Below are 17,701 nucleotides of genomic sequence, written 5' to 3'. Positions count from 1 at the left end.
TGACATATATCAAATCTTCAGGAAATGGCAGTTACTATTATTATCTTTGGTTATTCCTCCCTCATCTATTTCCTTTGTTATTTTTGTTCATTTGTTTTTAATCTTATTCCATTCATTCATCTGTCAGTTATTTGGAAACAATTGTGCAGCAAGAGAATTGACTATATATTCTTCTTGTAAAATCTCTTCTGCACCCCAAAACTGACCCTAAGAGGTAAAGAATGAGCAAGCTGCTTCCTTGGTGCCATTTAAAAACAACAGAAGAGAGAGCACTTGAGACCTGAGTTCTACTTGGGGCTCTTTCAGAGACAGAAGCAGAGTTCAGATAAACCTGTTTCTATGTCACTTTTTTCATCTGCAAAATGAGGGCATGTTTAAGTTTTCAAACAGTACCTATTATATACAATGATATTCGTAAGTCCTTTTTCCTTTATGCAGGTAATGTAGCCTGTGCAAACTTATCACAGAGACACAAATCTTCATTGAGTCTACAATCACTAAGATGAGGGAGCAATGAGAACTGTGTGTGTGTGGCATCTAAACAATTTCATGATAGGGAGCATTCATCAAATTAACAATAAATTTCATATTTTTAAGCTTTAGAAGTAAGAGAATAATAAATATTTACAGTGAAAGAGCACTGGATTTATTATTTTGCTCCTGATGACACTTTGCCTTCTGAATCATATTATGTGATTTTACAGTATTTTAGATTAAAAAAAAATTTAAAAAGCAAAAAAAAAAAAATGAGAGCATGGATTTAAAACATAGGTTCGTAACTCAAAAGCTTATAGACGTCAGATAAGAAATATAAATAAGTAAAGTAGTCCCAGAAGTGAGACAATAAAGACTGGTAGAGAATCTGGCAAACTAAAAAGAATATACCCTGACTAATGGGAACAACTGCTAATTCTCATCTACCAGCACCCAAGGATTCAGATTTGGTATCTCCCTTTTTTCCCCCAAATAAGCCATAAATTCTTATTTTTAGATGGAATGTTGGAATTAATTAATTTAATAGATTATTTGGGCAAACAAAATATGGCTGAAGACCCACTGGCCATCCATGTGTGACCTTTGATCCAAGTGACTTTCTAAAATTCTTTCTAGTTGTGACTTTCCATCATTCAACTGCAATGGGATGCCCAAACAGGACAGCTAGTTCCAATTCAAAGCAGACATTCTATGATTTAGTCAGTTACTCTTGCCTGCAGACAAACTTTTTGATACACATGAAAATATTCACTGGCTAATAAACCGTACAAATTGAAACTTTTGGAAGTAAACTGAATGAGGTCACTTTTTTACATGTTTAAATTTCCAATGCAGGTCAGCATGGGTCTACTTCTTATACTATTTACATCCAGAAGGTGAAAAAAATAAGAAATGACTCTTCAATTCTTGTTTCATCTACCCTCATTCATTTGATGCAACTATAATATTTATCCCCCAAGTGTGCAACTATGAAATGTCTTCTTGTGTCTGACCTGGATTTAAAAAGCTTAGAGGTTTTAAATAGAAATTAGGGTGCTGGTTTGGGAAATAATTTCTGAATATTTTTCTTTATTTTTTACTTTTTTAAAACTTTTGTCATTCTATTTAAAAAGTACTTAAACATGTGTAGTGCTACAGAAAGCTGAGAGAGAAATTTCTTTCTCTAATGGTAAAGAGAGATCTAAAGGCTGCCATCCAACCACATGTTTTGTGCTTCTGAAATTGTTTATCCCCCTGCAATCTCCTTTGACAAAGATGTAATTGCCTCAATAATAAAAAAAGTTGAAAGAAGGCATTTGTCACACAAATCTCTGCAATGCATTCACTTAAAAGATAAGCAAAACTTCTTCCAAATAACAAATGATATTCAAAGGGTGGCTTTCTTTGAAATAAATCATATCCTAAATCCTGGAGATCAGATTATACACACTTAAGAACATGAGCATTTCTTTTCATTTACTTGCAAAATAAAGAATTTTAACTCCTGTTAAATAGCAATAAAAAAAATTTTGTTGCAGGTCTGCTGAACAGAATTCTAGAATGAAATAAAAGTAGAAGCTTTTCACAGTTTTTTTTTTTAATCTGGTAGATGCACAAATAATAGGCAGTTGGAAAGTGGGATGAAGGAAACCATTGAGCAAAAGCAAATAAAAGATATTCAAAGGGTAGAATGAGAAATGACAATTTATACCATGGCAGAAACTAATGTCAGCTTCTGTGTAAAGATTAATGTGAATTTACCAAAGCACTTCGAAGTAACACAAATATAGTATATAATTTTAATGAAAGCTTTACCAAAAGAAAAATCATTGCTCAGTGCAAACATGCACTTTTGAAAAAGTCTTCTGTGTGCTTTTTTACAGTAACAAGGGTAGATGTTTTTGACTTATATTTTTCAATTAATAATATATAAAGGCTCTCCAGGTAGATATGTGGCCACTTTCCTTCCATTAGGAAAGGAAAAATCTCAGCAAATGGTTACATTGGGTTGTCCAAAAAGTTCATTTGGGTTTTTCCATAACATCTTACAGGAAACCCAAACAAAATTTTTGACCAACTCAATAATTCCCTTTATATGACTAAGACTTAAAAATTTTTTTGCGGTACGCAGGCCTCTCACTGCTGTGGCCTCTCCCGTTGCGGAGCACAGGCTCCGGACGCGCAGGCTCAGCGGCCATGGCTCACAGGCCCAGCCGCTCCGTGGCATGTGGGATCTTCCCAGACGGGGGCACGAACCCGTGTCCCCTGCATCGGCAGGCGGACTCTCAACCACTGCGCCACTAGGGAAGCCCAAGACTTAAAAATTTTATTTAGAACTCTGCCTTTGCAGTAAGGTTCCCTGAATCTAAAAACAAAAAGAAAAAATGTGTGTGTGTATGTGTGTATATATATATATATATATATACATATATATATATATATATATATTTGTGTGTGTGTGTGTGTGTGTGTGTGTGTGTGTGTGTGTGTGTCAACAGTTTCATCTGAAGTCTTACCAGTGATATGGCATTAGAATCAAAAAGCCTCTACAATTTTTATGGGGTAGGAGTTTTTGAAATCGACTTTGTATAGACTAGTTGAACTAACTTATGGCATTTATTCCGCCATTTCATTTAACCTGTGTTTGTGACACAGTATTTATGATTCAGCAATGTTAAAGCTGAAAATATTTTGTTCCTCACATAGATTACAACCTCAAATAAAGTGCACCTCTTGATGGATACCAGTCAGACATGGTGTATTTGAAAAAAAAAAAAAAAGTAATAAGAAAGGTCACTGAGCATAGGAATGAATGAAAAGGTGGTTTTGAGCAACAGCACTGAGACCTTCGGGGACTTTCCTTTTTGGTCTATATCTGTCTTAAAAGTCAATGCATGCCTTTCAAATATCATGATTCATAACACATTCCTTACACAATCATGGAAATGTAGCTTTGTGGTTGGAACAACAAAAGAAATCTAATGAAATTTAGATTCTGTTTGTGCCTTCACAGGGTAAAAAAATAAAATAAAAAGTGATATTTTGTGAATGAATGTTTTAAGTGCCAAGCACTGTGCTAAATAATTTATATGTATTATTTCAATTAAAATTAACCTTAAAAGTTTATGAGCTAAGTACTCTCCATATGCCCAAACGACAGAAGATGGAACTGGAGCTCAGGAAGAGGTAAAGCAACTTGTCTGAAGGTAAGTAATTTTTTGGAAGACAAAAATCAACAACAACAGCAAAAAAAAAAATCCAAGCCTGACTCCTAGTCCATTCTTTTGATCATTATGTTAGACTGGCAGACAATTTTAAATCAGACAATTTAACTTCTCCAGAAATGTCCTTGTTAATCCAAGGATAAAGATCTTCTTTACTTTTCTTGCTAGATTTGTTATTTGTCATTGGTAAGGTACTGATGAGACTTGGACACAGTGTAGAAATCCAAAAAGAACATCTTTTTTTTTTCTTGCTGTGCTTTTCATAATCATCACAGCACTTCATTTCAAAAATCAGATAGAAGGAAGTAACACCTGAATTATTCAGGTGCAATGCTTTGGTATGCATAACTTGTTACCATCGTGGTTTATTATTTCCATTTTCCTTCATACAGAACCCACTGCTGCTCCCACAGATGTCAAGGCTACAAGTGTGTCTGTGTCAGAGATTCTTGTTGCATGGAAACATATTAAAGAGAGTCTAGGAAGACCACAGGGATTTGAGGTATGAACAGAATTACTGAAAATAAGCCTTGTTATTTCTGCCGGCATTGTACTCTCTTGAAGAAATTGTTTGGTGACACTTCAACAGAATTACATTCCTTTGAAATTCGCTCTATGGAAAAGAAATGAGAAATATACTATTCTACTGACATGTATTATGTTGCTCATTAGCTAGCTTATTTTTCAATGTAGTAGTTTCCATAGCACTGGGCAGATATTAAAAAAAAAAAGAAAGAAAGAAAATAGACCTTTAGATAAAAAACCAGGAGCTACAGGTTGATATTTACTGACATCCAATTTATTGGTGGTTAAAAATACTTTTTGTGTATTTCTCTCTAATAATTTAATGTATAAAACAAGTTTTCCTATTATATTGTTTGTGGCAGATCTTACCTCCTATACTAACTTGTCAGATTTGCTTGGAACTTAGTGATCTGTACCTATTCACCCAAATGACTTTTTGTCCTTCAAATTTTACTGTTTTTAAACATAGTTATGCCAGCCTTATAGTGGTGAATATTTTATAACAATTCATTGACTGCAATAAAATTTTATCCTCCACATGGACTAAAGGTTTGTGGGCAGTCTGTGAACTTGAGTATTCCACAAAAACAAGAGCTCTCATACAGCTCTTGTTCTTGCCTTTGCCAGTGAGGGATAGGATTAGGGGAGTAATTTATAAAATACAAAAAAGAATTAGCATCCAACTGAGGATCTTAGTTGTCTTTAAACTTTTTAATGTTTACTTTTCCTCTGTTTCAACTGCCACTAAGAGAAAATCATCTTGATTTTTAAATAATGACCGAATATAGGACTTGTATACCAACATGGTTTCCAGGCTAAAAACACATTTCTTTATTATATTTGAGTTTTCAAATAATGGCTGAGAACTATTTGATTAATATACAGCCAGCATTAAAGATCACAGTGATTAACAGTTTATACAATATTTCTAAGAGTTACAGCAAATATCATTTATATGAAACCATTACCTATACAATATCATGGATTTATTTCTACAATCTTGCTTCAGTTCATTATTTGGTGATAATTCAATATGTATCATATCAGGATTGCATGCTTGTTTTATTAAAATCTCTTTTTCTCCCTAGCCATGCTGCAGGGACCATGTCTGTTCACCAGTCAATCCCAAGGCTGGTAGTACTTGGCTCAGGACAGCTACAATAAATATTTGTTGAACAAATGAATATCTGTGCTTCACAAACAGCCCCTTTTGCTCCCACTGTAGAAGACATTGGGGTGGCCTGCCCTGCTCCCCTGCACTGGGCCAGGGCACCATCCTCTAGCTGCTGTGAGTGTTGGCTATGAATGGTTTTCAGCTTCCCTTCTGGAGAACTGCCCTCCACTTAGGGGTGATGCCTTACCTGAAAAGGTACCAACCCCACAGTCAAGCAACCCAAGATCAATGACTGGCTGATACTGACTGATACTGGTCCCTTGCTTCAAGGAGGAAACAACTTTATGGTGCAGTTTATGATCCAGAGCCTTAGTCATGTACATCAGGCCAAGGCTAGATCACCTGGGACCACACTCTTGCTCAGTTCCTTCTACTTCCCATCCTCTTTTCCTCCCTTCCTTATAGATTCACCTGCAAGCACTCTCACAGTAAATCACATCATTCAAATCCCTGTCTCACGCTCTGCTTCTATGGAACTCAACCTAAAACAATTACATAAGTATAGGTCCACTTAAACCTCTGAATCAGAACATCTGGTGTGCATACTTGTAGTAAGCCATAAAGTGTATTCTGCTGTTCAGAAGAGTGAGGATCCAGGCTTCTACATCTCAAAATGGTGCTCCTGTCACACAGCCAGTCACCCTCAACAATTTTTCTGCCTGTCCTAATAGCATGACATTCATATTCCCACTATGATTCACCTGTAATAACAGCTTTCTATGAGGTCCTACAGAGATCACATAAGATTTAAGCTTGTGAACAATGGTTCTCTTTCGATATATAAATCATCATTCATTCATTCTTTCAACAAATATTTATTGGAGGCCTACTAATTAGCAGACACTGAGCTAGATGCTAGTGATAAAACAATGAGCAAATTAAAGTCCCTGTCCTCATGAAGCTTATGTTGTAATAGGGAAGGCAAACAATAAACAAGCTCACAAATAAATGTGTGATATAATTTCAGTTGATGATGAATGTTGTGCAGAAAAATAGTACTGCACAAGAAGGTAGAGTGAGAGTCTGCTGTTTATAGAGGTTTGAGGAATTAACCTTTCTGAGGTTCTGACATTTGACATGATCAAATGAGAGAAAGAAAGAGAAAGAGAGAGAGAGAGAGAGAGAGAGAGAGGCAGAGAGAACAGCAAACTCAAAGGCCCTGTCTTAAGAGCATGCTGGCCTTGTTCAAAGAACAGGAGCGATTTTGGCTAGATAACAGTTAACAACAGGAAGAGTGGTAGCAGGAAAAATCGCTGGGACAAGAACCAGGTTATACGCAGTCTTGTGAACCAGGAAAAGGAGTCTAGATTTTATCTTCAGTATAAGGAAAAGCCGTTAACGATTACAAACAGAGAGTCCAATCAGGCTCTGACTCATATTTTAAAAGCATCTCTTGGTCTAGAGGGTGAAGAACAGGCTCTAAGAGGACCTCAGGTAGAGCAGTGGAGAAGCGGTTCTTCCAACCTAGCAGACAATGAAGTTGCTTTCGACTAGAACAGTAGAGGTGGAATTGATGAGAAGTGGACATTTTAAGATACATTTTGAGTGGAAGTGTGGCAGGATTTGATTATGAATTGGATGTGGACTATGTCAAAGTTAATTCCAGAGCTTTTTGACCCAAGAAGGTGGGAGAATGACAAATCATTCACATACATAAGGAACTAATGGAGAAGAGCATATTTTAGAGAAAAAGATCAACGATTCTGGTTTAATGTGTTAAATTTTATAAGCCTTTTATTTTATTTTATTTTTTTACAAAAAGAGCTATCAAGTAAGTCTTATTTTAAGAGAAAGGTTAGAGACAGAGCTATAACTCTGAGGAATCTTCAGTATATAAATGGTTTTTATACATGTGCTGGCTGAGATCACCAAATGTTGATAAAGATGTCTGAGAATTGAGCCCTATGGCGCCTCATCATTTGGAACTCAAGAAAGAAGATATGGCCAAAGAAACTATAGAAGACATTGAAGAAGTTCAGAAGCCAAGAGAAGAATTTTAAAATGGAGTGTCAAATGCTGAGTCAAATGTTGCTAAGAAATTCAGAAAGATGAGGCCTGAGGCTTCAGAAAGATGAGGCCTGAGATTGCCCAATGGGTGTGCCATGCAGAGACCTTACTGACCATGGTGAGAAGAGTTTTATAAAATGCTGATGATCAAGGTTTGACTAGAGATCAAGACCAAGATCACTCAAGCATGGCATTCAAGAGTGTCAGAGCACAAAGTTTTCTCTAAATCTATTTTATTCAAAGCAACAACTTATCACAAGCAAAAATGGAATATCTTTGAGGATATGTTAATAGCATTTAATCAAATTCTGCAGCAATCATTACATTGACTGAATTTTATTTAAAGTAAATCAACACAAATTCTGACAACTATTTTTACACAAAGAAACAACACAGCTTCCATGGGCACAGTAACATTTATAGTATTTTATAGTGCATTATAAATTGTATTTTTAAAAAGATGGCATCTTGTTACTGAAAAAAAAAAACAATATCTTGTTAATGGGAAAATCAAATGTATGCTTTTCATTATCAGAAAATAATTAAAACTTTATATAATTCAATGACCAAATATGACATAACAGTTATTTTAAGTAAAATATAGTCAGCAAAGACTCTTTATAAGATATACTGTCTCATAAGTGTATAGTTGCATGTAGATTTTAAAAATAAATGTGAAATTTGGTCATTTGTAGAGATGTGAATGGACCTAGAGACTGTCATACAGAGTGAAGTAAGTCAGAAAGAGAAAAACAAATATCGTATATTAACGCATATATGTGGAACCTAGGAAAATGGTACAGGTGAACCGGTTTGCAAGACAGAAATAGAGACACAGATATAGAGAACAAATGTATGGACACCAAGAGACAAAAGCGGGGTGGGTGATTTGGTGGTGGTGGTGGGATGAACTGGGAGATTGGGATTGACATGTATACTCTGATGTGTATAAAATAGATAACTAATAAGAACATGTTGTATATAAAATAAAATAAAATTCAAAAATAAATAAATGTGATATAAGTAAAATTTACCAGCATCACTCCCACCCCCTCTTTTTTCTACTCTCTATCGCTTTAAGAAAAGATCTACCTCTGCTCTTCACCTTACGCATCCCAGAATTTACTGTTCTCATTGTCTCCTCATCTTCCTTTTCAGTAAAAAGGTCTCCCAAACTAAATATTTCTAAAATGTAGTAACCCCTAAAGCTTAATATTTTATCTCATCACTATCTCCCTCCTCTATTCTATCCCGGCCACAATCCTAGTTGTATTTACTAATAGTAGAATTCTGAGCATGATGACGATGAAACAAGTATTGTTTTTGTCACAAAAGCCAATGAGACTGGTTTCAAGTTTTATGTACTTATCATATCAATCCTGTGAGTCGTTTTTCTAGCCATAATTGCAGCTTTACCTGCAATGTCTAAAGTAGTTAGTTACTATAACCGCTACCAGTCCTGTGCCATTCTGAAAATAGTGGAGACAGTGTTTTTGGTCAAGTCTCTTGTTTTTCCTGAATTGAATGGGTGAATAAGATAGAAAAGGTCCTGCTCTTATGAATACTGCATCGTAATGGGAGAAAATAAATAAATATGAGAAAAATAAACTTAGATAACAATACATGTAGAAGTGCAAAGGTAGAACACACCTGATTCATTTAAGGAACAGAAGAAAGTGGAGCAACTACACCTTGGTGAACAGTGATGTGAGTGAAATTTGAGGTAGTCAGAGTGTTAGGTGGGCAGACACAATATTATTTAGGGATATATAGATTATGAGAAGAGTTTGTATTTTATTCCAAATACAATGAAAAGCCATTGGGGCAATTTTAGGAGGAGAGTGACAATGTCTGATTTACATTTTTTTTAAATATTATTCTGGCAGCTATTCCATGCAGAATGAAAGGGTGAGGAGAGAAAGGTCAAGAGTAGAAGTTAGGAGGTCATTGCAATAATTCATGCAAGAAATGATGATAACTTAGACTAAGGTCATAACAGTGGAGTAGGAGAAAGGTAGACATACTTTAGAGGCAGGTCTGGCAGGATTTTCTGAATGATCAGATGTGGAGGGAAGGAAAATGATTATTCCTACATCATAGCCTTGGTCAAATGGATGAATAGTGGTATGATTTACCAAATAATAATAATAATATTTTAAAAATTTAAAGGGAAAACCTGGACAAAGAAGAGATTTGAAAACGGGAAATAAAGAAGTCTGTTTTGGCTAAATTAAATTTGAGATGCCTATTGGAAATTTAAGAGGATAAGTCAGATAAGCAATAGGATATGTGAGTTTGGAGTCTAATTAAGAGACCAGTGCTGAAGACATAAAGGGGGCAATCATAAAGGTGGTATTTAAAGCCATTCTATTACATTAAATCACCTAAGGACAAATTCCCAGAAGGGAGTAAAGGAGAGGATAAGAGGAGGAATGAAGGGGGAGATAAGCTGTGTCCTGGTGCAATCAGCATGTAGAAATTTAGCTGAAGGAAAGGAATCAGCATGGAGAGTGGCAAGGAGAGATCATCTTGATGGAGAGAAAATCAAGTGTGTAAGGTGTCAAAGAAACTAAAAAAGCTAATCAAAAAGAAGGAAATGGTCAACTGTGTTTACACCTGCTAAGAGATCGAGATGAAAGCAGAAAAGTTTCTATTGGGTTTAGCAGTTACTGGTGATCTTCAGGAAATTTTCACAATTAAGTAAGTGATCCATATCCCTTGTGTTATCAGTTTAGTTACTTCAGGTTGTAGACATCAAATACCCTTAAGAATATTACTTCTATCTAAATAATGGCTAGTGGCAGCAATTTAGAGAGAACCTCAATTCAGAACTCCAGACCAGCAACACATTTGTTTGTTGTGGAATCATTTAAGTCTCTTGTCAGGATATCAAGGTGTCTTGATATACATTAGAATCATAACTCTTCAGTGTTATCAGAAATGGGTAAGAGTCAGACTCAACCTCTCAATATGTTTTCACACCAGTCAATGACTATAAGAGAATTGAATTAACCACTGCAGACAACTATCTTAGCCTCAGATAAAAGCAGTTAAAAGAAGTCAAGGGCTTCCCTGGTGGCGCAGTGGTTGGGTGCAGGTGGACACGGGTTCGTGCCCCGGTCCGGGAAGATCCCACATGCCGCGGAGCGGCTGGGCCCGTGAGCCATGGCCGCTGAGCCTGCGCATCCGGAGCCTGTGCTCCGCAACAGGAGAGGCCACACCAGTGAGAAGCCCGCATACCACAAAAAAAAAAAAAAAAAAGAAGTAAAGATGAGACTTTTATATGGGAAACTTCCCTTGATACACCAGGCATAATAATGGAGGTAAATGAGAAAAAAGAAATCATATCTGAAGTCATGACCACACCTTTAATTCCTTCTAGGATATGGCTCCTGTCAAACACATACTCAACTGCCAGTTTGATATGGACAAACTTTATCTCTAGAATACATAGTACAGTATTAACTAATGATAACCCCTCAATGAACTCTTCTTAATAAATAATCAAACTTGAACCTATGTCGTTCACTTGACTCTGAAATCTTTGTGTTTTCTCTTCCACTAATCTTGGGAGGCTACCCTCAAGCAAGGGTCATTTAGAGGGAAGATGGACATCATCAAGAGCAATAAAGTCCTTAAGGCTCTTATAACATCACCTGATCCCCCATCTAAGTTCCCATCACTGTGCTCTCCTTCCCCTGTACGCTCTTCAAGTGACTCTGAGCCTGATTCTAATTGTGATCTGGATTGTCAGATTTGGACCTCGTTTGTGCCTGATCTGACTTTCTGTGCGTTTCGTCTGAATCTCAGTTATCATTTATTATTCATTCACTTATTTATCCACGTGCTATTTATTGAATGCCTGCTAAGTCTTGGTGTAGTGCGTGGGGTAAAACAATAAGTAAAATAGACAGATTCCCCGCCCTTATGAAGATCACAGTCTAGCAAGGGAGACTTTATTTCAGTTTCTTTCTTTCATTTTTGTTTTTCTGTTTTTTGGTAAGGCCTTGTAGCTCCTTTTGTTTGATGTCTTGGTTTTGATATTCTTTTCCCTGATGTAGCCAGACCTATAGGGCAGCTGTAAGGATCTCAGTAGGAGGCTTTCCCTGATACCATCTGTCAATTACCTACCTACATTTAGCATTTTTGTCCTTTACAAGGAAGCCTCCATTACACTCTCATTTGTTTACCAAATAATGAATCAAGCATTTTGACTTAAACTATGTTCATCTGCAACTAACTTACACTTTCAAATACATTAACCAATTAATTCAAATCAAACTGTTTTTGTTATTAAAATGACTAATTGCTCTATCTAATAGAATGGTCAAAGCAATTGATATGGTAGAAATAGCTATGCATAAAGATAGCGTCAGAATGATGACAGCCCCTAGCCTACCAGAAAATAAAATGACTTTATGGTAAGAGGCTTCAGGAAATTTTAGTAATATTATCCCCTTTAATTTCAAAGTGGGTCCACCCATGGACATTTCTAAATGTCACAATTAGGCTAGATTCAAATTCTGCTATGAAAAGAAAAAGAGTGGTCTTTTCAACAAGTTTGCAAGGCTGCCTTTTATTATACAAGTCTTATACTACCTCACAAAAATGACCATCTGAGGACATAAGAAAGAATATGAAATCACAAATATAGACACCACTCCATCTAATTGTATTTTACAAATACAATTGAACAATTTTGTTGACATTCTCTTAAAACAACCCATTTGAGAATTTTGTTTACTCACATGGAAGTAGCTTGAGATTTCATGGCTACAGAGACTAAATGTAGAAAGCGTTGACATTGAGATATGTGAAATTTCTAGCTTATGACATGCAGCATGATTGAAAATCAGAAGTGAGCTATATGCATTGAATGACTGATTTTTGAATTATCATGACTGCCCCATCTCGATTGCCATCCCTGTCATTGGCCCATGCAAATAAATTATTAGTTTCAGTTTTGAATTTATGAACCCACCAGCATTAAGTGTCCTGTGAATGGTAATTCCTGAATCTTTGAGCAGAGCCTCTAAAGCTTTTCCTAGAACACCGGGATTTTTATGTGCATACAAAATCAGAGCAGATGCCAGTCTAACAAGAAAAAAGACTAAAGAAAAATAGGGCCAAATTTCATCATCTTTTCTCTGATTTTCCCAAATTGGGAGGAATGACAAAGGAAATTGGGTTATAATGCAATGTTGGATGATTAATATTTGTTATTCCTTCACTTATCAAGCATTTATTATCAGGCACTGTTCTAGTCAGTGGAAATGCAAAACTATTAAGATCTAGTCCCTGCTCTTAAAAGAAATCACAGTTTAATACTGAGAGATGTTTGTGGGAAATTTAAATAAGCAAAAGGCAGAGAGGAAGACATTGGAACAATACAATTCTTATGTCCATAATTACCCTAGGATTCCTTAGCATCCTGATCCTCTGAAGAAACACTAGTAGCATAAACCCATGCCAATGCCCTCCATGGGCATAGGTTTCTGTTTGCTTGAGCATATGCTTCTGTCCCTAAATGTCCTCAATTTTCCTAAATAAAACAATAAATCAATCGATAGAAATTTTATTGAATAAAATAAAAAGGAAATTTTTAGACATATTTTTAAATATTATATTGTATATTCTGCCTGTGAAACAAAATTCCTCATGATTATCAAGTTAATGGTGCTTGTATTCATTGTGACCTTTTTGGAAGAGTATTATTAAGTATATTTTTTAATGGCTGGGATCATTTCAATAATAAGCGACAATGTATTTTTATAGCAGAGTGAAAAGTGCACAGTGTCCGAGTCCTAATTCTTAACTTTTTCATGCTTATTATGAAGAAGAACAAAAGGCAAAACAACTTGTTCCATTTTACAATTCTCACTAAAAGACACACACACCCCTAGAGACTCCTTTTCCCAGGATATATTCAAGACTTGCATGTATTTATTTTAGAACTTCCAGAGGGTATGTAACTCAGAAGTTCATTTTAGACATGTCACTAAAGCCATTTCCACTTATTGATTGCACTGAAAAGACACTAATTGTGTTTTGCTCTATAAAGTAAGTTGTAGTGGGGATTTCTTAAGGGGAAAAGGGATGAGATTGTTGTTTTTATTTTATGAGCTGACTCTAATCGTCAAAGCAGGAGACAAAAAAAAAAAATCGTCCTCACTGCTGTTTGACAATAACTCATACTAGGCAGATTGCATTTAATTGGTATAGCAGAGGGTGCAAGGGTGAGTGTGTGTGTGTGTGTGTGTGTGTGTGTATGTGTGTGTGTGTGTGTGTGTGTGTGTGTGTGTAAAATGGAATTTCAGACATAAATTAAAGGGGGAAAAGAAGCTGAAATGAAACCAGTTACCAAAAGGCTAAAACAAAGGCTGTTTTATTTTCCATATGGTGGGCAGCCGCCGTTGTACGGATTCTCCTTTGGCTTTTTGTTATGACTATATAAAACTAAGAATATAAAAAACTAAACAGTGAGAAGAAAATACTTCTACACTCCCTTTTCTGAAATTCTGCGGACTCTGGAAAAATCAAATAGCTTTCATGTCTCTATCATTAGATTTCCTTCTTAGGTTATTTTCAGAGACTGGGAGGCTAACTAAAACTATTTATGATTTTAAAAAATCAGCAGATCAAAAGGAAATTATAGAAGTAACTTGAAGATGTAACAGTTGTTTAACTTATTCCTTCCCCTGTCCTATTGAAAGGCAACCTGTAGAATTCTTTTAGAAGGTAATGAATAACTCAGTGTATACTGTGTTTCTGTTTCATTTACTTCTAAATACATTGCTTCATGGAGAAAATTCCCTAACCCAAACCACATTTCATATTTTCTTCTACTAAAACTTTTATAAACCATTTTATTTTCAAGAATATTAAAATATTTGCCTGAATATATTGTTTTACCCACATGAAGAACCAAAAGGGTATGTATGGATGATATCTTTTATCATGTTCAGAAGTACTTCCTATTTTTTTCACTCTTTGATACAAATGGTAATTTACTGTGTGACCTCTAAACAGGGTTTTTTTCTTTACTCCTAAACGCAGCCATCCTGAGCTCATCATGTCCATCCACAATCTCACTCTCTGTTACATAATACACATTTGTACACAGAAAGCATCCACGCAAAAAATAAAATAACAAATGTAGACATCAACCCATTTAATTTTACAAATACTTGGAATATTTTTGTTGACATTCTCTTAGAATGACTCATATGAGAAATACCAAATTGCAAAAAAATCTTCCTTTCAAGGGTTGGGTTTTTATCTTAAGTACCTGACAACATACTTGTGGCATAGAGGTCCTAATTCAATGAGTGTTGAAGAGTTAGATACAGACATGGTCTTGCTTACTATACTAAGAAATATAGAAATATTATAAGGTGTTTGAACACGCACAAAAAGGAAGTTTTGCAAAAGACAAGCTTAGCATTATAAAAATGCCAATTACTAATTGACTATTTGCTAATTACAAAACGGCTGAGACTTTATTTTCAAAAGGCAAGACTTTTTTTAATCTACATATAGAAAAGTGCACAAATCATAAATGTACAGCTCAGTGAATTATCACGAAGTGAACATACCTGTGTAACCACAATCCAGGTCAGGAAACAAAACATTTCTAAGAACTAGAGAATCACCTTGTGTCTCTTATAGTCATTATCCTTATTCTGAACCCCACACCCCCACGAAAAACAAAAACGAAAACCAAGTATCCTGACTTCTGATTGGTTTTACTAGTTTTGGGAATCATATGGCGCTTTTTATGTCTTGTATTTTTCACTCAACATTATATCGGTAATATTCATCCATATTTTTATGTGTTTTCTCCTAAATTTCATTTGTGAGTATCCCACAATTTATTTATCATTCTTCCATTGATGGACATTAGGCCTGTTTGCAGTTTGGGTCTGTTTTGAATAGAGCTGAGTACAGAGGAAAATTTTGGTAGAATTATCCACTTGCAATATTAAATCTAATCCATGATTATTATATCCCTCTTTTTTTTAAGCCTTCTTTGATCTTTGTCTTTACTGACCTTGCAAATCTTTCCTTAAATTTATCCCTATTTAATATTTTTATTCTAATGTAACTGTAACCTTTGTGGGGTTTTTTACATTTTTTTAAAATTGTTTTTATTTAATTTTTTTTTGAAATCTTTATTGGAGTACAATTGCTTTACAATGTTGTGTTAGTTTCTGTTGTACAACAAACTGAATCAGCTATATGTATATATATATACCCATATCCCCTCCCTCTGGAGCCTTCCTCCCACCCCTCTAGGTTGTCAAAAAGCATCAAGCTGATCTCCCTGTGCTATGCAGCAGCTTCCCACTAGCCATCCATTTTACATTTGGTAATGTATATATGTCAATGCTACTCTCTCACTTCGTCCCAGCTTCCCCTTGCCCTCTTGTGTCCTCAAGTCCATTCTCTATGTCTGCATCTTTATTCCTGTCCTGCCCCTAGGTTCATCAGAACGACTTTTTTTTTTTTAGATTCCATATATATGTTTTAGCATACGGTATTTGTTTTTCTCTTTCTGACTTACTTCACCCTGTATGACAGGCTCTAGGTCCATCAACCTCACTACAAATAACTCAATTTCATTTTTCTTATGGCCGAGTAATATTCCATTGTATATATGTGCCACATCTTCTTTATCCATTCATCTGGCAATGGACACTTAGGTTACTTCCATGTCCTGGCTATTGTAAATAGTGCTTCAGTGAATATTGGGGTACATATCTCTTTTTGAATTATGGCTTCCGCAGGGTATATGCCCAAGAGTGGCATTGTTGGGTCATATGGTAGTTCTATTTTTAGTTTTTTAAGGAACCTCCATACTGCTCACCATAGTGGCTGTATCAATTTACATTCCCACTAACAGTACAGGAGGGTTCCCTTTTCTCCACACCCTCTCCAGCATTTATTGTTTCTATATTTTTTGATGATGGTCATTCTGACTGGTGTGAGGTGATGCCTTATTGTGGTTTTGATTTGCATTTCTCTAATAATTAGTGATGTTCAGCAACTTTTCATGTGTTTGTTGACAATCTGTATATCTTCTTTGGAGAAATGTCTGTTTAGGTCTTCCACCCATTTATAGATTGAGTATTTTGTTATTTTGATATTGAGCTGCATGAGTGCTTGTATATTTTGAAGATTAATCTTCTGTCAGTTGCTTCATTTGCAAATATTTTCTCACACTCTGAAGGTTGTCTTTTTGTCTTGTTTATGGTTTCCTTTATTGTGCAAAAGCTTTTAAGTTTCATTAGGTCCCATTTGTTTATTTTTGTTTTTATTTCCATTATTCTAGGAGGTGGGTCAAAAATGATCTTGCTGTGATTTATGTCATAGAATGTTCTACCTATGTTTTCCACTAAGAGTTTTATAGTGTCTAGCCTTACCTTTAAGTTTTTAATCCATTTTGAGCTCATTTTTGTGTATGGTGTCAGGAAATGTTTAATTTCTTTCTTTTACATGTAGTTATCCAATTTTCCCAGCACCAGTTAATGAAGAGGCTGTCTTTTCTCCATTATATATTCTTGCCTCCTTTATCAAAGATAAGGTGACCATATGTGTTTGAGTTTATCTCTGGACTTTCTATCTTGTTCCATTGATCAATATTTCTGTTTTTGTGCCAGTACCATACTCGCTTGATTACTGTAGCTTTGTAGTATATTCTGAAGTCAAGGAGCCTGATTCCTCAAGCTCCATTTCTCTTTCTCAAGATTGCTCTGGCTATTCAGGGTTTTTTTTGGTTCCACACAAATTTTACAATTTCTTTTTCTAGTTCTGTGAAAAATGTCATTGGTAGTTTGATAGGGATTGCATTGAATCTGCAGATTGCTTTGGGTAGTATAGTCATTTTCACAATGTTGATTCTTCCAATCCAAGAACATGGTATATCTCTCCATCTGTTTGTATCATCTTTAATTTCTTTCATCAGTGTCTTATAGTTTTCTGCATACAGGTCTTTTGCTTCCTAAGGTAGGTTTATTCCTAGGTATTTTACTCTTTTTGTTGTAAAGGAAACTGGGAGTGTTTCTTTAATTTCTCTTTCTGATTTTTCATTATTGATGTATAGGAATGCAAGAGTTTTCTGTGCATTAATTTTGTATCCTGCTACTTTACCAAATTCATTGATTAGCTCTAGTAGTTTTCTGGTGGCATCTTTAGGATTTTCTATGTAGAGTACCATGTCATCTGCAAAGAGTGACAGTTTTACTTCTTCTTTTCCAATTTGTATTCCTTTTTTTTTCTTTCTCTTCTCTGATTGCCA

General features: G+C 35.4%; 1 protein-coding gene across 3 annotated transcripts in view; it reads left to right on the top strand.

Annotated features, from left to right (window-relative positions):
* The window catches only part of CNTN5 (contactin 5), a gene marked incomplete at both ends in the record, with an annotated part of 779,158 nt that overhangs the window by 741,281 nt on the left and 20,176 nt on the right, over positions 1 to 17,701 (top strand). For all 3 annotated transcript variants that reach the window (XM_082660864.1, XM_082660863.1, XM_082660862.1), the window contains one exon: positions 4,091 to 4,200. In XM_082660864.1, coding sequence (XP_082516990.1) covers positions 4,091 to 4,200 — 110 coding nt within the window. The remainder of the gene's footprint in view (positions 1 to 4,090; positions 4,201 to 17,701) is intronic.

This window comes from Grampus griseus (genome assembly GCF_964374135.1).
Source record: "Grampus griseus genome assembly, chromosome: 8".
In the NCBI taxonomy this organism is placed as follows: domain Eukaryota; kingdom Metazoa; phylum Chordata; class Mammalia; order Artiodactyla; family Delphinidae; genus Grampus; species Grampus griseus.
Note: the sequence above shows the minus strand (reverse complement) of the source record. Positions and strands in the feature narration are given on the sequence as shown.